This window comes from Theobroma umbraticum, unplaced genomic scaffold (genome assembly GCF_002168275.2).
Source record: "Theobroma umbraticum cultivar Fairchild unplaced genomic scaffold, ASM216827v3 scaffold_67.0, whole genome shotgun sequence".
Classification (NCBI taxonomy): domain Eukaryota; kingdom Viridiplantae; phylum Streptophyta; class Magnoliopsida; order Malvales; family Malvaceae; genus Theobroma; species Theobroma umbraticum.
Window position 1 is genome coordinate 8,889,163 of NW_018397262.1, and position 21,360 is coordinate 8,910,522.

Genomic DNA, 21,360 nt, shown 5'->3' on the forward strand with positions numbered 1-21,360 from the left:
GTGCAAAATGACTCGAAATTTCTAAAATCGAAAAAATTAAACAATTGGAAATGAAAATAACTGGATCTGAAATAATAAATAATATTTAATTCGAAATTATCCTACTCCAAATGAGCTGACATGGAAAGTAATTAAGCCGTAGATTTGCCACATATGTTCACCTTATGCTAATACATAATTGATCAAAGATTCTCCTTGTGAGAATATAAAAAGCAGTGGATAAGCGGTAAAAAAAAAATACTAGTAATTCCTTCATCTCTCGAGTTCTCGCGATCCACGGTCTAATTATCATCATAGTATATTATTTATTTATTTAATTATTTATTTATTGTAATATTACCATATTAATCGAAGGAATATTGGGATTTTGTATATGAGAGCCCTTTTTTTTGATGTCGATTGAAATAATTACGAAGTATTTATATATATATATATATATTTATTTATTTCTTAAAAAGAAGCAATTCTGATGCTGATATTTTCATCTCCAGATCGGAGGAGAGGACCAGCTTCCCTACAATCTCTTGTTTTTTAAAAAGAGGTCAATTTGCTCATTTTTTTTTTGCTTTTTCTTTTACTTGTTCGCGATTCATGTTTTTGATGTTGATCATCTTCGATCTTCAGTTTTCTTTTTCTTTTGTCATCATTTCTGTTAATCGATGCATAGTTGCGGATACGAATTAATTCGTTATTTTTAACACTTTTTGCTGTGTTTTTTTTTATATTTTTTAAAAAAAGAGTTATTATTCGCAATTGAATGTTGTTGCATGATTGCTCTGATTTGGGAGTTTAATTTTCGTTGGGGGATTTTCCATTAGGGTTATATTAATCAGGCAATTTCTTATTTTTTTGGCTTTTTATCCTTTTTCATCAGTTTTTGCAATTTAAATTTAGCAATGGTAAATTCGCATGGGATATGAATTTGATGAGACTTTACTGCTTTGCTGGGCCCCAAAAATCCACAAGGATGCATAAGCCTGCAAAGGGGAAAATTAGAAAGAAGAAACTCTCCTTTGTAGGAGGCAAAAGTTTACAAATTTAGGGACCCCGGACATGTTTTTTTTGGATATTGCATGCTTGAATGACACAAAGCTAATTTCTGTATCTATCCTAACATGATTTTAGCATAGTTGAATTGACAGTAGTACGAAAATTTACTTCAAAATGTATAACATGTGTTTCCCATAAATAATTTATGGTGGGGATTGACTCATATGCTATCAATCTTTCATTAGTTTATCTCCTTGCCGATATAAGTGTTTCATACACACTGAGAAAAAACTTATATTATGGACTGGTGGTAGTCTTGCACTTGTTATTTTTGGATACTTGTTTCCATTTCCCTTTCCTTTTCCTGGGGATCCAATGTCTGACGGGGGATTTGATTTTTTCTTTAATTGTGGCTTGGACGTGGTTCTAGTCTCTGTTGGTGTCAATATTATCATGTTCAATATCTATAATGTTGTCTGAGTTTTTCTTTATAGATATGGTTATTATCATTTAGTTGTTGATTAATTACGGATGCTTGAATTTATATTGATTTAGTGTAGTTTTGTCTGGTAGAATATGTCCCACTACCACGAAGATTATGCTGGATACATGGCAGATGAGTATGACATGGAAGACATAGATGATGACATGGATGAAGAGTCTCGTGGCAGATATATGTCTGGCTCGGACTCTGATCTTGATGAATATGACTACTTGGTTCGTTTTATATTTTACAAGATTCACATAGGCATTTCTTATACAACTCAGTTCATATGTCATTAGCTTAATCAAATATACAATATAGCTTTGCTGTTTTTAAAATTTTTGAAGTTTTTGTTAGAGTATTTGTGGATGTCAGCCACCCTAATGTAATTTGACTGTATTGCAGAATAATAAAATATCTGATACTTCTGCTTCTCAAGCTAGAAGAGGAAAAGACATCCAGGGAATTCCTTGGGATCGGCTTAGCATCACTAGGGAAAAATACAGGCAAACTAGGCTAGAACAGTACAAGAACTATGAGAATATCCCTCACTCTGGAGAAGGGTCAGGAAAGGTAAAACTTGTTATAGTTGCCCGCTTTCCTTTCATACCAGTTTCTTGGATCTAATATTTTTGATAGTAATTGAACTAAGTTGAAATGTCAATTTGTATACAGGATTGCAAAATTTCCCAGAAGGGTGCCTCATATTATGACTTCAGACTTAATTCAAGATCTGTAAAATCAACAATACTTCATTTTCAGGTTAGCAGAATGGAAGTTTTTGTTTAATTAATATAAGCTATCTTTACCCCTTCGTATTTTGTGGCATCACAGAAGGATTTTTTTTTTTCCTTTTAAAGGTTATGCTTTAATGTTCTGGCCAGTCCTTTCCCTTTAGTCGGCTTAACTGTGCTGTGATCATCATTGTTGACTGATAAACATATCCGCTTGTGGTGATGCAGTTGAGGAACTTGGTATGGGCTACATCAAAACATGATGTTTATCTTATGTCACATTTTTCTGTTATGCATTGGTCTTCATTGACACATCGCAAGCGTGAAATTCTTAATGTTTCTGGGCACGTGGCACCATCTGAGGTCTGTGTCTGGAATGATTTGGTTTCTTCTCTGAAGTATTGTTGTTGTTTTCTGTTCCTCTTGTTCTTTTCCTTTCTTTCCCCCTATCTTATGTCTTCTGAGATTGATCAATGTGTTTTCCCTTTTAGAAACATCCTGGAAGTCTGATGGAAGGTTTTACACAAACTCAAGTCAGTACTCTCGCTGTAAAAGATAACCTGCTAGTTGCTGGAGGGTTCCAGGGTGAGCTAATATGCAAGGTAAGTGGTGTAACTTTTTTTCCTCGAAATCTTTTGCTGACATAACAGAGATCAGAAAAATGAATAAGCCTTTGTATAGCAATTGCAGAGCTGCTTTTCTGTGCGATGTAGCTCTTTCTCAGTTTTTGCCAGTTACTTGAAGTTGAAAGTTTAGATATAACTTCGAGATTATTTTAGTTCAATCTATTGTTGGACATATCTGTCATGTTGTAAGATGGATCTGGCTAAATTTATATTTGAAGAGAGCTGATTGTTTTTTTGCTAAGGTCTTGCTAACTGTAGTACTGTTGCTGGTGATCTTAAGAATTAATTATTTGAATTTGATCTGGAATGTAGCATTTAGATCGACCTGGAATAAGCTTTTGTTCCAGGACAACTTATGATGACAATGCCATTACAAATGCTGTTGAGATTTATGTCACTCCAAGGTATTTCTTGTTGACTGAGCTGCTGGTGGCATTGGTCGCATTCAACCTGAACCTAATTTTGCTTTGTTTTTGAAATTCCAGTGGTGCAGTTCACTTTACGGCCTCAAATAATGACTGTGGAGTCAGAGATTTTGATATGGAAAAATATCAGCTGTCTAAGTATTTTCATTTTCTTTGGCCAGTTAATGTAAGTTCCCTATATTGGATTCCTTTTATTTTAGATTGGTAAACATACATGTAAAATTATTCTCTGTAAAATTTGACTTGCAGTATGCTTTTTTTTTTGAAAATTAATGATTTGCAGTATGCTAATTATTGGTTCTATTAATATTGATACAACATGCAGCGAGGATAAATACTATGACCTCTGCTAATGCATTGCTTTTGCAGCATACTTCTCTGGGTCCTGATGGGAAACTTTTAATAATAGTTGGAGACAACCCTGATGGTATGTTAGTGGACTCTAGCACGGGGAAGGTAATTGTCTACTTGCTTTTCCATGATTAGTTTACATGTTGGATATTGCAAAGGCTAGCATCTGGCATCGGCTGATTGGAAATTGCATTGCAGACTGTTATGCCCTTGTGTGGACACTTGGACTTCTCATTTGCATCAGCATGGCACCCTAATGGTGTCACTTTTGCTACTGGGAACCAAGACAAAACTTGCCGAATTTGGGATGTTCGGAACTTGTCCAGGTCGGTTGCTGTTCTTAAGGGAAACCTTGGAGCAATACGGTCCATTCGCTACACATCTGATGGTAAGTACATGGCAATGGCTGAGCCTGCTGACTTTGTGCATGTGTATGATGTGAAAAGTGGGTATGAGAATGAGCAAGAAATCGATTTCTTTGGGGAGATATCTGGCCTATCCTTTAGTCCTGACACAGAGTCTCTCTTTATCGGTGTATGGGATCGTACATACGGTAGTCTTCTTGAGTATGGTCGTTGGAGGAACTACTCATACCTTGATTCCCTAATTTGAGTTGATTATGCTGTATGCAAAATAAGCATGGTGTTGTGGCTGTTGTTGATGGTATTTGACGAATGTAATAACATTCTAAGCTGTAGAAGTTGTAGATGTAAATGTAAGATGTATTCTGTAATTGTAGGTTATTTCTGTTCAGTTAGATTTTTATTTTCTGCAAAACGTGTGGGGGTCATTCAGCAGAAGATGCTAATGGGAGGGGGATGTACAGAAGGCTAGAAAGGCCCGTTCATGTGAAGAGGAAGAATGAAAAGAGTAGTATGGTTTCCTTGGGAGCTAGACAATTTTATGAGTGGTTTGCGGCCTGTCTTTTCTCCCCTCACTTCTTTCTTCTTACTCTCTTTTTAAATATGATTAAGGATTCAAATGAGGATGATTGTGGTTAACAATCCGTTTGTTTGAGTTTGCATTAAGTTTGACTTAATCCCATTACCTAGATACAAATAATGAGGTTTTTTTTTTTTTGTTGTTACAAGAAGGTTTTGAATTTTTTTAGGCAAGGATTTGTACAACCAATGAGCTTGTGCTTGAGCTTGAATGAAATTCAGAACTTGATTTTGAGCTGGATTATGTGAACCAACCAGCAGTAGAGCCAAGACTATATAACAGATCCGACTGTGATATAGAAACCATTGCCCAGGGTCCCTTGGTCCTTGGACATAACCATAACTTTCAATCTAGTTTGAGCTTTGTGGCTGTTGCCATTTGGAACCGAAAATCTCTGATCCAGAAGGAACCAATGAAACAAAGCCAAGTCCTCATCCAAAATCTTTCCCCCACCATTCCCATCCTCACAATCCCTCTCTCCTCCTTCCTACCACCACTTGTTTATATATCATCTTTTCTACACACTTCTCTAAAATCATCTCCTCCAAAGTCTATTCGTCTTCTTTGACTATTCCTCAACCTCAATCCATATTGTGCAGCTACCATGCAGCGGCCCTCTCAGCTTTGGTCACCCCGCCTTCTCCATCCAAAGAACCATCCACCCCTCCCAGCATCTCATCCAAGGCCTCAGACCCTCAGCAAGGCAAAACCTCACTACCCAAGGTCGCCCTCACCTCAAGGAACTCATCTGCTAGGCTTGCTGTCAAGGCAGAGCTCAGCGCCCCGCTTGTGATAAGCCTCAGCACGGGTCTCTCCCTCTTCTTGGGTAGGTTTGTGTTCTTCAACTTCCAAGAGAGAACGTGGCGAAGCAAGTGCCTGAGCAAAACGGCTTGACCCACTTTGAGGCTGGGGACACACGAGCCAAGGAGTATGTTAGCCTGCTCAAGTCCAACGACCCTGTGGGATTCAACATCGTCGATGTTCTTGCTTGGGGGTCCATCGGCCATATTGTTGCTTACTACATCCTGGCCACCTCCAGCAATGGCTATGACCCCAAGTTCTTTGGCTGAAACCTCATCTTCACTTCTTCTGCCGTATTTTGCAACCATTGTATAGTTTTCTCTATTAGTTGGGGGAGGTTGGATTTCTTGCTTCTCTCCTGTTTGATTTCTGGGGTTTCTTGGATGAATATGTTTACTTGGTTGGTCAAAGGAAATGGCAGTGGGACTGTATCGTTTAAGTTTGTGTTGAGATTGTTGTGAACTAATACCATTAATCATGTCTGCAACTGTGATTCCATCAAACAGCTACTACTAGCCCAGCTACTAGTACTATCTACTATTACAGCCAAGCCGGCAAAAGCAGCTATGATCCATTCAAAGGGTTAAATTAATTTCATATACATGCTTACTGGATTTCTTTTCGTGGAGATAACAGAGACAGGCACTCACAGGGCAGAATTTTCTGTCCATTCCATCCCTAATGACAGAGCAACTAATAACCCAGGACACCCATGGACTTAAAACCATGGTTTAGAACTAGTTTACTGTAAACAGATAATATATATATATATATATATATCTATCTCACAAGCATTGCAGCATCCCCACCGTTGGATTTGAATTTTTTTATTTATCACTCTTCCCAACCTGTAGCAGGCGGACAAGTTCCACAAAATTGTATAAAATACTCAATAAAAAAGGGTCACCATCATCTTACTTTACCATTATAACCTAATCTCCTAATCCACAGTCCCACTGTTTCCATCTAAAATTTCAGATCTTACCTAAGTAATACGATAAAATTTCAAATTTCAAGCTCCCCAGAGTTTGTCTTCAACAGGTCTTTCTAGGATTTGGGTCTCCGTAGGTTAATTCTTTTTAGGGTAGTAGAAACTTTGTGGTTTCTTCATGAAGATAACTATGGTTCTATTATTATTGTAAACCAAACAAGACTTTGTTAGTACTGCTAGTATATTATTAAATATATATACATATATATATATATATATAGGGAAGGAAGCAGAACAACCATCTATATCTACTAGTACTAGTTAATTTAAATTCTTAATCAAACCAAAAATCTTTTACCTTTGTTGAGTTTGGGTCTAAAAATGTCTCAACAACAGCAGCAGAGTGAGAGTACAAATGGGCAGTGCACCAACATGCCTCGCTATCCCTCACCAACCGCCAAGTACGAGGATGTTGCTCGAAGCTCTGACCTTTTCTGGGAAAAGCTCAAAGCTTTTCACAAATCTCTCGGCAAAAAATTCAAGTAACTCTCTTTCCTTACAATTGCTAACAATTTCTTTCTTCCTCTTCTGAAGATGGTGTCTTTCTGAGTTCAACAAGTTTTTCCCATTACTCTGTGTAGCGAAAGAGTGTGTCTTCCGCTTCGACAGTTTGATTTCAGGATTCATTGTTGGGATTTCGCCCCCTTTTTTCGTTTCTGCTTTTTATCAGCCTGTTGGTATTCGTTTTCTCAGATTCCAAATGGGATTTCACTGGCTCAGACAATTATATTTTCTATGTATAAAGTTTTCGATGAATATAGCAGTGACTGGGTGTTTTGTGTGTAACTGGTAAATGCAAGGTTTAAAGCAAGCCAATTTCTTTATTGAAAAAAGAAATAACAAAGCAATGGCAATCCTGCTTGTTTATTCCGATTGTAAACCATCTCTCTTACTATCAATAGATCCTAATACTTAAACTATCGCATCAATTCTCTCCCTATAGTGGATAATGATACTTGCTTGTGTCTTGTTGCTTGATATATCTATCCTCTTCTTCGTATCCTTTACTAGCCTGCAAACCTCATAATCTGTCCCCTTTTCTTTGTTTACCTTACCATACTTGAAATATGATGTAGAATGCTCATGCATGAACACATATGCACACACCTGAGAAAGGGAGGAACTGGGGTTTCTTTTGCATGTTCATTAAGGCTTTTAAAGTGTCTGCCTCTTGGCTTTGTTATTCGTCGAAATTTTGTATTAAAAAGATCACCTTTTGGAGAAAGAGAAAATGGGGGTGGGGTGTGGGTGAAAAAGAAAAGCACAGCTTAGGATATATGGTCTTGTGATGTTTTGGTTGGACAGGGTTCCAGTTGTTGGAGGAAAGGCTCTGGATCTGCATCAACTCTTTGTGGAGGTCACATCTCGTGGAGGTCTTGAAAAGGTATTGTACTTACAATTAGGATACAGTCTGTGATATAAAACTTTTTGGTCTGAGGCATAATCTAGTGTTAGGGAAAATGTTGATGACCTCATTTTCATTGGTTTGTTTTCTCCTGATATGACCTGGAATCCCCTGTAGCTTTTGCAGCTCACTTTACAGGGGACCATAATCTTGGGTTGTGATGCTAGGATGACTAAAACTTTTTCTCTCTAGTTTCTGTGGCCATAAGTTGTAAACAGATTGAGTTGGTCCAATAAATTAGTATGTTACACCCCTTCCGAGGGATGTTTATTATCTTTTCGTTTTAAATTCCCTTGAAATGGTTCACAGGTAATAAAAGATCGCAGATGGAAGGAAGTGATTGTGGTCTTCAGATTTCCAACAACTATTACAAGTGCTTCATTTGTTTTAAGGAAGTATTACTTATCATTGCTATATCACTTTGAGCAAGTCTATTACTTCCACAAACAAGTTTCTTCGGTCTCAACCCCTGGTATTTGAAAACTGAATTTGATTTTTTTTCCCGATAGAAGCATTCTTTGTTTTTTGAAGAAATTTTTTGTAGCGTGTAATATATATTTTCTATTCTATTTTTGCAGGAACTGCCAGTGGGAGCCTTGTGAATGCATCTGCTAACACAAAGGGAGGTGCTTCTGCAAACCAATTAACAGCTCAGGGTATGTGTAACTACATATTGACATGAAGGAGCTTTTCATTCTGATACAGGAGTATATTATTAGATTATTATTATATAGGTCCCACATTCCCATATATCATTATCTCTAATCAGACATGCAGTTACTTGATATCGCTAGGATTACTAGACTTGCATGGTAATGTCTTTAACTATATTATCATATTATAATAGCCTAATAGTAACAAAAAAGTTAGCGTTCTATAAGTTATGAAAAACCACTGCATTATGGTTGCTTTTCCATGAATCTAAATCTCCAATAACTGATGTTCCCTCATACCTAGATAGCTGTACAAGCCAATTTGCTGAGTTATTTCTGCAGTAGTAATAAAATCTGCAATTTAAATTTCCATAAGATCTCAAATGCAATATTACAAATTTAACAAGCTGAGTTTAGCTATGAAATTCTCGGTTTTCAGTCAAGAAAGAAAAACAAGCTGAGTTTTAGTCTGGCTGGCCATTTGAAAAACATCAGTTTGCTTTGAAAGGATTTAGGGGGTACTTAATTAATTTTTATACCAAATTTTGCCCTATCCCAGATGTCTACGTCATATACCTCTTTGCAAGGGTGTGGATGTAGCTTTCTTGTTAAATGAGGGCTCTTACCAATCTTATACAAGCAGGAACTCCAGAGTTGCAGATTGGCAGTTCTGTGACAGGGACCATTGATGGCAAATTTGATAATGGCTATCTGGTTACGGTTAGGTTGGGCTCTGATCAATTTAAAGGCGTCCTGTATCATATCCCCCAAATGCTTCAATTGTCTCAGAGTTCAAATACTTCAGATGTATCTCCTCACCGCCACCGGAAGAGATCCCGGTTAGCTTTACGGGACCCTTCCAAGCCAAAGTCAAACAGGAGTGGTTATAATTTTTTCTTTGCTGAGCATTATGCCCAGCTCAAACCTATGTACCATGGGCAGGAGAAAGCCATCAGTAAGAGGATTGGGCACCTATGGAGCAATCTGACGGAGGCTGAGAAACAGGTAGGAAGTAGATATATGTATGTGTATATATGTCTGTGCAGTTAATTCTGTGGGTTTCATTTAACATTTGGAGCTGCTTATGTTGACTTTAATTGACTGTGATGTAGGTTTATCAGGAGAAAGGGATGAAGGACAAGGAGAGATACAGAACTGAAATGTTGGAATACAAATCTTCTTACGACTCTACACCTCAATAGCCTCCAAGGAGTTGGTTGTTGGGAACTCAACGACAGGGTGTCAACCCTCCCTTGATGTTTGTTGTTGTTTTTAACTTTTCCCTTTTCTTCCATTTGCTTGATGAAGATTATCTGAACCCTGCCCATTGCAGAAACTTTGGGTGATCGGATGGCAGAGTTTTGTAACATGTCCTATATATATATATGTATTAATCAATCAAAAATGCTAGCAGCGTAGAACGGTATTGAATCCAAAGCATGATAGCAGGTAGCACATTTCCATTGATCTGGATGAAACGACAAAGAAAGACCTTTATCATTTCAGTACCTTAAACGCAGATGACTGAATACTTTGGAATCAATATGTCAGCTGTCACCTTATTCATCATGCCTCCATATTTTGAGAAAATATGCGATAGCAAATGATATATAAAGTTATGAACACTTTTCTGAGCGAAAATGATCAGAGTGTTGATGGTAGAAGCAATCTTACTCAAGCCGAACATAATCTCAGACATTAATGTCCATACTGGTTGCTGCTAAACACCAAGCCAGCAGCACACAATGACCATGAATTCTCAAGCTAAGATAAACAAACAAATCGAAGTGATAAACTATATAGTTTAGAATTGCATCATGCTTGAGTGAAAAACAACCTTGTAGGTAAGGACTAGTATTGAAAGGAGCTCAAATTCTCAAATCAAGCCTGACAACATTTCCACATTTGACCAAGTTGTGGTGTTATCAAAAGCGGGGAAAAAGGAAAAGAAAAGGCTCTTAATCATAATAACAATGAAATCTTACATTTGGATCATTGGCTACAAACATTAGAATACACAAAAGAGGACCTATTCTCTTTTAACTCAGGTGGGAACAACCACCCCTGAATGGGGTGACAACTGCAAGACAATGAACCAGAACACTAAAGCCAGTAACACCAACTGTGTGAAAAAACATGAAGTAACCTTACAAATCCTCCTCTGCATCTTCAAAACTTCTTCAATACCTACGACATCTCCACAATACTTTTCCAACTCCTCTGCTTGTTTCTTTAGCATTGCAGCCTTGTTTTCTGCCTCTCTGAGCTTATTCAGCATCTGTGCCTGCTTCCCTGCAAATGATGTTGGTTCTTCTAGTAATGTGACTTGATTGCCCAAGGAAATTCTCAACTTCTGTAATGCCATGGTTAGGGCTAGAAACTCAATTTCAGCCTCTATTTTTTGTTGAAAGAGGCCCTCAAGGTAGGATTCTATCTCTCTATATTTATCTTGCTGCAACTCTGCATTGCTTCCTGAATCTCCCTTAGGTGACCTGCTACTGTTTGCATTGGTTTCCAGTTCTAAAATCCTTGATTCCTTCACCTGAAGCACAGCTCTTGCTTCTTCCAGTTTGCTCTCCAAATATTTTACTTTCTGTGTTAAGGTGAAGACCTGAGTTTCCACGGAACCTGAAGTACTTTCTCTAATCTTTTCAGAAGCTAACTGGTCAGATGAGCTAGTTTCATGGATTTCATGATCAGAAAAAGTAGAATCCACAGGAACACTGTTAATATTAACTGAATCATCATGTAGTGATGTGCGTTCCTTTCCTATCTCCCCTAGTTTCTGTACTTCTGCAAGGAAAAATTGCTCTGTTAAACTTAATAAAAAACAGGGCACAGTAAGGCTTGCATGAAACAACCAATATTTAGTAAAATAGATGATCAAGAATAACTTCACGAAGAATGAACAAGCACTAAACATGTACGTCATAGTCCTAGACTATTCCATATGATTAAACGTCAACCATCATATATCCATTACACATTCAAGACAAACCAAACAAATGTGACAATGTCATTGTAACTCCATTCCTCTCTCACTTCCCACAACCCATTTTCAGTGTGCCTTCCCCTCTAACAACTCTCAATTAACATTGACTAAAAACCAGAAAATATCATTGGTGTGATTCTCCCAAGAACTAAATTTATTTACTGTTATGATGATCGTTCATTGCCAGATCTCTGTTTTTAGATTCTTAGCCAGTTCTACCTGGAATATGCACAGAGACTGGTATGGAAATTTTCAAAGTCTGGCCTCAACAAGGCTTTATGAAAAATCAATTTTTCATTCTTTGTCCAAACTCTGAAGAAAAGCAGGACATAGTTATCAACTGCTTTAAATAAATAATTAGAGAAATATTTCTGGGGATTGTCAAATAAATAAGCAAAGAAGAATATTCACAAATTAAGAAGTGCAGTATGATCGCGAAGATGGATTCACAGGACATATGATGCACTAGTCCTGAGTAGTAAGAATATATTATCAAAAAAATCATGAGAAGGTTTATCAAAAATATCAGAATGATATCCCACCCACCTCTTTCAAGGGCTTCCTGGACAGATTGGAGGGCAAAAATAGACTCAACCAATGGATCTTGATCAGTTGAAGGCTGATTATTCTCACTTTTTTCTTCCTTAGCTTCCCAAGATAAATCTGCAGCGAAATCATCCAGCGAAAGTTCTTCAATTTCACCTGAATTTTCCTTCCTAAAAGCAGTTTGAACTTCCTCACCGACCATTTGTTCGCCTTCATGAGCTTCATCACTATTTTCCCCATCAAAATTCATGGGCTTTCCACCTTGCTTTCCGTTACTTGTCACTGAAAATGGACCCTGCATAAAAACAAAGTTGGAGCTTCTTGAGTCAGATTCCATGCTGGAATGAGAGTTTTCCTTCTCGATTTTGACCCTTTCTCCTCTGGGCTTCTTGCTGCTTTCAACACGACCGTTTCCCTGTTGAACTCTTTGACTTGAATTACCCACACTCTTCCCACTTAAATTCTTCATCTGGTTTTTCTCGTTCATGTACCCCAAAACTGCAGGCAGGTCATACCTCACCTTTGGCACACTGGCTGCTGTAGATGACTTACTACTCCGATCCTCGCTATTGTCAGAGTCTGTTGCAGCAGCAATAGCAGCCCCAACTGCAAACCTGGAATCTGAGCTGGGGCTAGGCATCATAGGCCCATGAGCAACACTTGCGTTTTTCAACATATTAACAGATCCAACAAGATCCTCACTATTCTGCTTGATCTCAGGTGATGCCATATGTCGAGGTTTGGTTGGATTTGCAGAACTGGACAAACCCCGCTTCAATATTTTGCTGCTGTCTGCAGTGGCCGTGGCATCCTTAACAAAGTCTCTCTTGATACGCCTCCATTTCTTCAATCCATACCCTTTGGTTGAAGGAGGAGATGGCCTATCAGAAGATTTAGCTGTTAAAGGAGGTGAATGCATTGGCTGCACAAGTTCAACAGTACCCTTCACACGATTATCAGCTGTCAAAGCATTGGAATGGATACTTTGATCAGTTGCCAACCTCTGAGTCTCATCATCATTTGCACACAACCCATTATCCTTAACCTTGTAAATATCAACATGATTATTATCATCAACATGAGGTACAGTGTGTTGAGTTACTTCATTATCCTCCACAAATTCAAGCGCAGAGCATTCACTCTCCAAATCCATAAATACCAATACGTGTTTCGCTCAAGATTTACTCAGATCCAGATCAAGAACAACAACTATCATTCCAGCAACATCATTTCCAAATCAACCAAAATCTGGAAAGAAACATATCAGGCCAACCATTCTCTTCAATAATCATATCAAAATTCAATTAAATGAATAAAAGTTAACTACACCCATCATTGGATTCTCTATTACCATCAACTTTGAATACAAATCAAGGAATTCAAAGTGGAAAATTTAGCTTGACTTTTTCCTTTTTTCTGTAACATCATAAAAGCTTAGCAAAGATTGAATCCAAAATAATGAAAATGAATGAATTAAATGAACTGGGAAATAGGAAAAAAGTGAAATTTAGGATGTATTGTACATGTTATGAGATTAAAAAACGTACCTTTTATATAGTCACAGGAATATCTTCTCATAAATGGAGATGAGGGATTGGAATTGTAGATGAATATGTTGATAACGGTGGTGATGATGATGAAGATGATGATGATGATGACGACGATGACGACGATGACGATAAATCGAAGGAAATGGGAAACCCTAAACTCTGGTTAGATTTGCAGTTATATAGGCCAAGAAATTATTGGGAGCGAAATTATGGTAATTCTTTCGGTAATTTAAAAGCTTTTTAAGTATGGTGAAATACGAAAATAACGTAGTAAGTAAAGGATATGGAGATGAACGTCGGGGAGACTTGGGGATGGGGTGGGTAGGCCCACATCGAAACCGCCCAAGTGGGCAGTGCTGGCCATCTGATCTGGATCTTGGAAATGATAGGGGGACTGGGAGAAAGGTTTGGCTTTTACTACACTGCCCCTTTCATGGGGGATGGGGGAAGCAGGACAGGATTCCATCAACTTACAGGTTTGGTCTTTGGGTTTGTGTCTGTCTTTCTGGGTTTTGAGTGGAATGGGATGGAATGGGCCTTCCTCCTCTTCTCTTCTTTGCAGGGAGGATCACTGGATCAGGATGGGCCTTCTTCTGATGGAGTAACCAGTTATGGAATTGGTTCATGATCTGTACAAACTCTTTCCTTTCGGTTTGCAGTGGATATTGCAAATCAATTGATAGCACTATATCTGTCAATATGGGCCGGCCGGATCCAACCCAGCACTAATCTTTGTGGGTTGGAAAAATATGGACAGGACCGGGCCAGCTCATATTTTATATGAGCTACAAAATGTTCAACCCAGTCCACCCCTTGCTAGCCCATGGACCAGGCCGAGCTAACCCATTTTTTTCAAAAAAAAATTATTCTACTACTCATCAATACAAGTATACAATTATACTATGATTTAGTCTAAAATTAAATAATAAAAACATATTACAAACAAATAAGCAAATACATACATCAAATATAAATAAAATTTCAAATTTTCAATATTAACACAATACACAAACTACAATCCCATCCATATAACTACATAAATACATAATCAAATATTCATAAACTTCAAGACTAAGTAATGTTTTTCTCAATCTTCATCCTCAATCAAAATATTTGAGTCTTCTTTGGACAACAATGATGTCTCCAAGTCCTCGTCATTATCATCTAATATTCATTGTCATAAAAGAAATAGATATAATGAGTTTGAATTTTAACTAAAATTATTAATTTAACAAGAAAAGATTAAAGACATTGAGATATATAAAATAAACAATACCATCGGCAGCTAAAGAAAAGCCATGCAACCAATTTTTCGTGCAAACAAGCATTTGAACATTTTCATGGTGGAGGGAACTTCTAAACTTGGTGAGAACATGATCACCGTTACTAAAAGCAGACTCTGATGCTACTGTAGTAATCGGAATGCTCAATACATCTCGTGCCATAATAGAAAGATCAGAGAAAGCGCTTAGCATTGTCCTTCCAATAATTAAGCACATCCAAGTCTTCAAACACTTCATAATCAAGTTTTGCCTCATCTAAATAAACATCCAACTCAGACTTTCCAGCAATAGAAATTGTTTCATTTTGAAACAGTTTGAACTTCTATAATTTTTAAATACATAGACAAAAAAAAATTATCAAAACATAAATAAAGTAACATAAATTCTCACGTAATAAGATTAAGGAAAGATACAAAACTTACACTAAAGATCTTTGATCCCTTGGGTTTAGTTCCCCTTTCGACTTGCTTAGGCAAATTACTCATTGAGTGAGATGATGTACTTGATGCACATGTGTTGCTTGCATATTGTTCAAAGAACTCGTACAACTTTGATCTTCACATTTTCTAACTTTTCATGACAAGTAGAAGCGTCAATCTTAGAATAGCAAAATTTTAAGAAATCAAGCTTCATCCTTGGGTCAAGAATAGCTCCAAATGCAAGCACTACACTATAATCTTTCCAGTACTTGTCAAATTTCATTTTCATCCTTTGGAGACATATCCTTGATAACCTCATCTCCATTATGCAAATTCTCATTTAAAATCGATTCAATTTTCCAAACTGCATGAAATACAATTAGAAGTTGGATAAGATGAACCAGATATCAAGTTTGTAGTCTCATAAAAGGGCTCTAAGAATTCACAAATTATCATTGCTCTCCCCATTCCTCATCAGATAGATTATATTTATAAGTTCTATCAACAAATTGGAGGCTAGCAAAGCTTTTTGATATTTGATTGCACTTTCAAGCATCAAATATGTTGAATTCCATCTAGTTGACACGTCTAAACGCAACCCAACACCTGCATCAATACCAACGTGTTGAACACATTCTTGAAACTTTTTCATCCTCCCATCCGATGCCTTTACATATTTCACACTCTCCCTAATTTTAAACAATGCTTCATTAACTACTTTCAAGCCCTCTTGAAATATAAGATTTATATATGAGCACAACAACGCACATGAAAAAATTCACCATCACAAATCAAGCTACTTTGCAAATGAAGATGACCTTTCAAGATAACTTGCATGTTATCATTAGCAGAAGCATTATCTAGAGTAAGAGAGGAAAACTTTTTTATCTATTCTCCATTCTTTCAAACAATCAAATACAGTGGCAGCTAATTCAACCCAGTGTGTGGGGAGGCATACGACAAAAGTTGAGTAACTTGCTACATAACTTCAATTTTCATTGACAAAGTGAGCAGTCACACAAATATAGCCCTCAGAAGTAGATGCTGTCCATACATCAGAAGTTAAACAAATTTTATTAGGTACCTTGGCCATAGCTTGTTTAAATTTTTCTTTCTCTCTCAAATGAATTCTCTGAACATCAAGCAGCAGTGTTTCTAGAATGCATGACTACATCTGGATTTACATACTTAGCCCCAGCTCTAATCTTATCATATTCAACAAAAGCATAAGGCAAATCATGCTTAATTATGGCTTTAGCAGCATGTCCGTGAAATTATAGGATCAAATTTTCTAGCCTTTAATTTCCCTTCATAATCCATAAGCCTTTGATGTGGATTAAAATATGAAATGAATTTACATGTTTCAATGTGACGACGCAAATGTGAAGTGCCATAATTAGAGCCACCAGGTTTAGGGCCAACCTTATACTCCGTTTTACAACCATTATAAGTTGCCCTTTCTACCAACTTGCTTTTTGCCTATTTTAGTGAAATAATTCCAAACATTTGAAGTTTCTTTTTTTACCCTCTTACTCAATTGTTCAAACTCGGATACATGGGATTGGGAGGGAATTTCATCTTTATTCAAAATGTTCACATCATCATCCAAATTTGTACAATTTTCAACTGATTGATCCATCATCGTCACCTTCAAATAATATAAACATAATTTATTAAAAATTTACACCAACAAAACAAACAACAATATTTATTGATTATTGCACAAAACTTGAGTTCTACATCAAGCATGATTTCACGCAGCAATAATAACAAAATTCAAACTCTTGCACAAAACATCTAATCAATGAAATAACTGTTAGTCTGTTACAAATGTCGATATATTCTTTACCATAAAACTTTCATATGTCCAGCAAGCCAGCAACACACCACAAAAGTTGAAACAACTAAGAAAAAAAAGAAAAGCAAACCGGAGTTTACCTAGGCTGCCGGAGGAAGCAGATCAAAAAAGGTGGGTCGGGTATGCAGTCGATGGGGATTGGGGAGTGCTTGAGGCCTGGAGTGGTGACCGACTACTATCTGTGACAAACCAAAACGGAGTGAAGGTGCGGGTATCGAGGTGCGGCAGTGCTATCTACTGCAAAACAGAACGGAGAAGGTGCGGTGTGGCGGTGCGATCTGCGGCAAACCAGAACGGAAAAGGTACGGGTGCGGCTGTGAGATCTGCGGCAAAACAGAACGGAAAAGGTACGGGTGCGGCTGTGAGATCTGTGGCAAAACAAAATGGAGAAGGTGCGGATGCAATCTCGCGGTGTGGTGTGTGATCTGCGAGGCTGGGTGGTGTGATCTGCGACAAACCAGAACGAAAAAGGTGTTGGTGCGGCGGTGAGATTTGCGGTAAAACAGAATGGAGAAGGTGCGGGTGCGATCTGCGGGTGTGGTGGTGCGATCTACGATAAACTAGAACGGAGAAGGTACGCTGCGATGGTGTGATCTGCGGCGAAACAGACCGGAGAAGGTGCGGGACCTACGGCTGCGACCAATCGATCTACGATGTCGATGGGTGATGACGACATGGGGAGTGGCTGATCTGCTAATCCGGATGGTCGGATGCCGGATGGGGAGTGAGAAAGAACGTCAGTCCGGCGGTGACTCACCGTGAAAGAACGAAGAAAGCTAGAAAGAAGAAGGGGAGTTGGGGAGTCGGGACTTGGGGAGTTGGGTAACCGGGTAGGACTTAGGAATTAGTTTAATTTTTTTTGACCCGCCGAGCTGGCCCGCACCAACCCGGGTCAAATTTAATATGGGCTTAAATTTTTTAAACCCAGCCCGTCCCATATTTTAAAAAAATGGGCTAGCCCGATAGGCCAGGCCCATTTTGACAGGTCTAGATAGCACTCACAGGCCTTGGAAAAATTTTGAAGAAATCAAAGTCCAAAAGTTTCTCATTTAGTCGAAAGCCAACCATAGATGGAACGGAGGATTAGCACAATTTCAGCTGCTTCTATGGTCTATCAACTTTAAAACCAACCAAATCAGGCACATCCTATTTGCTGTTAACTTTCGTCCATACTGTTTTCACAACAAAACTTGCAAAATACCAGAAATGATAGTTAACAGTCTCTCTAATGCCTATGTATATATCCATCCTCCTTTGAACACCTATTCTGTAAAAAACTTATAGAAAAAATTATGAAAAATAACTTTTCTCGTAAGCTCAATTTAAAAATATTTTTTTTATAATTTGAATTATTTTTAATCAAATTTTAGTATGACTTGATAATAATACCTTTTAAACAATTTCAGACAATTAAAATAGTTTCAGTTTTCTCTATCTTGCCATTCAGACAAAAATTTCAAAATTAAAATTTGATTTTTTTTTGGTTAAATACTGTCTATCTTGCTATCCAAAAAGCAAAGATAATATCAAGTTTTTTCTTATTTTGTTATATTTTTTTTCTTTTGGTTGGTGTATCTTGAGATTTTCAAAGATGATAAATAACGATTTTACTCTTTTATGGTGATTGCAGGTAGCATGAAGAATGGGATAACTGGATGCTTTCTGATGATGTTTTCAAGGTTTCAGGGAGAAGGGACAACTAAAGCATGTTTGATAAGTTTTATGGTGGTTCACGATTTATTGTGTCTAAGATTGTGATGATTGTTAAGCATGTTTGTTGGAAATTTTGAGTTAAAATTATTCAGGAAATATTTTGTAAATGGAGTATATTTTGTTTTTGCATAAGAGAAGTGAGCAAAGCCTTCCTGATAGAGATATATTTTGTCTTGCTTTGAAGATTATGGAGCTTTTAATCTATTTTTTATGAAATGTACAATTTCATGGCTGAACAAAAAAAAATGTGTTTTAGGTTGTTGAGTTTATTGGTTTATTCATATAACCATAAAACCCCAAAATTGAAGAGTTAAAATTGATTAGACTAGATTTTAAGTATTACGAGACTGATTTTTAGGCATTATGTGATTGATTATAAGCATTGCGTGATTGATTTTTAAGCAATGCCTAAGTCACACAATGCTTTACTAACTAGTCACGTAATGCCTACCAACTAATCACGCAATATCTAAAAATAAGTTACGTAATGTTCAAAGTTAGTCACACAATGTACAAAGTAAATCACGCAATGCTTAAAAATTAGTCACGCAATGTCCAAAAATCACCAAAATGATTGAATTTGATCAACAACTTCAAATGATACATCATATTTTATTTTACAACATAATTAACGAATATGTCTACTTGACAAAGAATGTTCAAAATGTTTTAAAAGTTTTTCTTCATATATCAAAAATCAATCCAAAATGTTTAAAAATACTCAAAACGCTTAAAGATTTTCTTCGTATATCAAAAACTACTCCAAAATGTTTAAAATGTTTTAATATTTTTTTTGGTAAAGAATATTCTAGAGATAAACAGTCTAACGAGAAAAACTCAAAAAATATGAGTTGGTTTGAAGTACAGATCTAAACATATTTAACCTGTTAATAAATTTCGGGTTGAGGTACGAAGTCAAATAAATTAGTCGGTTTCGTTAAGAGTAATTTTGTTCAAATTTTAATTCTCTTGACTATGTCAAAAATACCTTATGCATGGAACCTATTTAAAAAAAGAACTCAAAATTATAACCCCACCAACTCAATGGAGAGGAAGTAGTAGTACCCGAAGATAAGTAAATAGAAAAAAAGTTTCTGACAGAAGTGGACAGGAGCTTGTTTTCACGACCAACTGTTGTTATTTTGTCTCATTTTTACCATAATGAACACATGACAAGCAGACCATACCATTGGGAAAAATCCAGATTCACAGTGCTTGTCAGCATATCACTAATCCACGTATGGCTTTCAAATGTACAGTGACAATTAAGGAACCAAACTCGTCTCCTATTCTTAATGGCTTGCAAAGGTGAGTGCAACTTTAAGGAAGAAAATTCTGTCTAAATTTTTCCACCTTCATAAGAAAATGGCGACTAGGAGGGAGTTGGACACTTATTTTGCAGCCAATGATGATTCATTAAGATGGAGATTCCACATTTATGCAAAGAATTGATCTGAAGCTCCACCAATGAGTTAAAATGAAAACGATGGTCATAATGTAGGTAGTCAGCTTCCATTCATCTCAGAATGAAAGCATTAGAAAAAGAGAGACTATGGCTTAGCTAGCTAGGATAAAGATTTAAGAGAGCTCAAACACATGTGGGTTTTATTAAAACAGCTAGCTTTTGCGGATTGTAGACTCATCAACTTCAAATAATATTTCTATAACTCTATTGATTGCTGGCCGAGTAGCTGATTAGTTTTTCATTGCCGAAAGAAAGTCTTAGCAAAACACTTTTAAGGAAGAAAAAGGTAAAGCTTTAGGGTTAGCTGGCTAGGGAAAGGGCCGGCAAGGACCATGGTTTCCAATGGCCTTGGTTTGGCAGAGCATCGGTGTCAGCGCAGCCTTCCAGTTTGGCCCAGTCACAATAAAATTATACAGGCACATGGGAAACTGGATTTCTTTCCATCATTGTTTGGCTTAGCTTAATGCTTGTATGCAAATAATGCCTGTCATTATGTATTGTTTGATTGAATCACATTCTTTTGGCCTTTGCCAAAAGATAAAAACGTGTTTAGCAGATAAACTACCTAACCCCAGATAATCTGCATGCATATATATATATATATATCATAATCTGCTTTAAAGAAATTGAAAATTCAAGATGGGAAAGTTAGTTTTTGTAATAAATCTTTTGAGTTATCTTATCTATATGCTATTTTCTTGCTCTTTCCTTACTTTCGTTACAAAAAAGGAGAAAGGACACTACAAGGTGCTCTTTACCATTTGAATGGTACCTTTTCCCCCCACATCAGTAAATGTTTTGCCACTTATCGAATCTTAGATGAGCAGTAAGCACTGTGATTTCAGCTGCCAAATAGGAAATATATAATAATAATAATAATATAGTAGTTGTCGAGGTCTGAGTTGGACTGGTCTTTGGTCCAATTTCCGGTGCAAATGGATTCAAATTGTGTCAGATGGGGGGTACACATTCATATGAAGACCTGGATTGCATAAACCTAAAGTAATATCATATCCATTATTGTAATCTACATTAATAGACAGTACTAACATAGATTGCTTTATTCTAATGCTGTTTGAAGTTTGAACCCTTCCTACAACGCACTACCAGTACCAGCAAGCTCTGAATAATG

General features: G+C 37.0%; 4 protein-coding genes across 7 annotated transcripts; 3 read left to right on the top strand and 1 right to left on the bottom strand.

Moving 5' to 3' along the window:
* Window positions 1–179: 179 nt before the first annotated feature.
* Window positions 180–4,614, top strand: LOC110418839 (Transducin/WD40 repeat-like superfamily protein). Of its 4 annotated transcripts, none has more exons than XM_021431662.2 (11): window positions 180–243; window positions 492–541; window positions 1,564–1,707; window positions 1,880–2,047; window positions 2,150–2,236; window positions 2,437–2,571; window positions 2,700–2,810; window positions 3,147–3,238; window positions 3,320–3,425; window positions 3,629–3,715; window positions 3,809–4,614. In XM_021431662.2, the coding sequence occupies exons 3-11, from the start codon at window positions 1,567–1,569 to the stop codon at window positions 4,220–4,222; spliced, it is 1,341 nt and encodes a 446-aa protein (XP_021287337.1). In that variant the 5' UTR covers window positions 180–243; window positions 492–541; window positions 1,564–1,566; the 3' UTR covers window positions 4,223–4,614. The 4 variants fall into 4 exon arrangements, with proteins under 4 accessions (XP_021287337.1, XP_021287336.1, XP_021287338.1 ...); XM_021431661.2 differs by having other exon boundaries at window positions 218–279; XM_021431663.2 differs by lacking the exon at window positions 180–243 and adding an exon at window positions 278–296.
* Window positions 4,615–4,671: 57 nt separating this feature from the next.
* Window positions 4,672–5,803, top strand: PSAG (photosystem I subunit G). Its single transcript, XM_089783960.1, is given in 3 exon segments — window positions 4,672–4,676; window positions 5,152–5,399; window positions 5,402–5,803. Coding segments are annotated over 3 exon segments (474 nt in total). The 3' UTR covers window positions 5,623–5,803.
* Window positions 5,804–5,944: 141 nt separating this feature from the next.
* On the top strand, window positions 5,945–9,839 carry LOC110418840 (HMG (high mobility group) box protein with ARID/BRIGHT DNA-binding domain-containing protein). The gene is made up of 6 exons (XM_021431664.2): window positions 5,945–6,826; window positions 7,650–7,728; window positions 8,059–8,221; window positions 8,328–8,405; window positions 9,046–9,407; window positions 9,515–9,839. The coding sequence occupies exons 1-6, from the start codon at window positions 6,666–6,668 to the stop codon at window positions 9,602–9,604; spliced, it is 933 nt and encodes a 310-aa protein (XP_021287339.1). The 5' UTR covers window positions 5,945–6,665; the 3' UTR covers window positions 9,605–9,839.
* Window positions 9,840–10,228: 389 nt separating this feature from the next.
* Window positions 10,229–13,862, bottom strand: WIP2 (WPP domain interacting protein 2). The gene is made up of 3 exons (XM_021432863.2): window positions 13,488–13,862; window positions 11,941–13,188; window positions 10,229–11,195 (listed from the first exon to the last, which is right to left on the bottom strand). The coding sequence occupies exons 2-3, from the start codon at window positions 13,091–13,093 to the stop codon at window positions 10,447–10,449; spliced, it is 1,902 nt and encodes a 633-aa protein (XP_021288538.1). The 5' UTR covers window positions 13,094–13,188; window positions 13,488–13,862; the 3' UTR covers window positions 10,229–10,446.
* Between the last annotated feature and the right edge of the window lie 7,498 nt (window positions 13,863–21,360).

What these genes read in the sequence shown, in the direction of transcription:
- LOC110418839 (XM_021431662.2), top strand. Translation starts at nt 1,567, where the DNA reads ATGTCCCACTACCACGAAGATTATGCTGGATACATGGCAGATGAGTAT. An exon ending in TTGATGAATATGACTACTTG is followed by an intron (nt 1,708 to 1,879) that starts GTTCGTTTTATA and finishes ACTGTATTGCAG; the next exon opens with AATAATAAAATATCTGATAC. An exon ending in GAGATTTATGTCACTCCAAG is followed by an intron (nt 3,239 to 3,319) that starts GTATTTCTTGTT and finishes TTGAAATTCCAG; the next exon opens with TGGTGCAGTTCACTTTACGG.
- LOC110418840 (XM_021431664.2), top strand. Translation starts at nt 6,666, where the DNA reads ATGTCTCAACAACAGCAGCAGAGTGAGAGTACAAATGGGCAGTGCACC. An exon ending in CTCGTGGAGGTCTTGAAAAG is followed by an intron (nt 7,729 to 8,058) that starts GTATTGTACTTA and finishes AATGGTTCACAG; the next exon opens with GTAATAAAAGATCGCAGATG. An exon ending in AAACCAATTAACAGCTCAGG is followed by an intron (nt 8,406 to 9,045) that starts GTATGTGTAACT and finishes TTATACAAGCAG; the next exon opens with GAACTCCAGAGTTGCAGATT.
- WIP2 (XM_021432863.2), bottom strand. Translation starts at nt 13,093, where the DNA reads ATGGATTTGGAGAGTGAATGCTCTGCGCTTGAATTTGTGGAGGATAAT. An exon ending in CCAGGAAGCCCTTGAAAGAG is followed by an intron (nt 11,196 to 11,940) that starts GTGGGTGGGATA and finishes TTTTCCTTGCAG; the next exon opens with AAGTACAGAAACTAGGGGAG.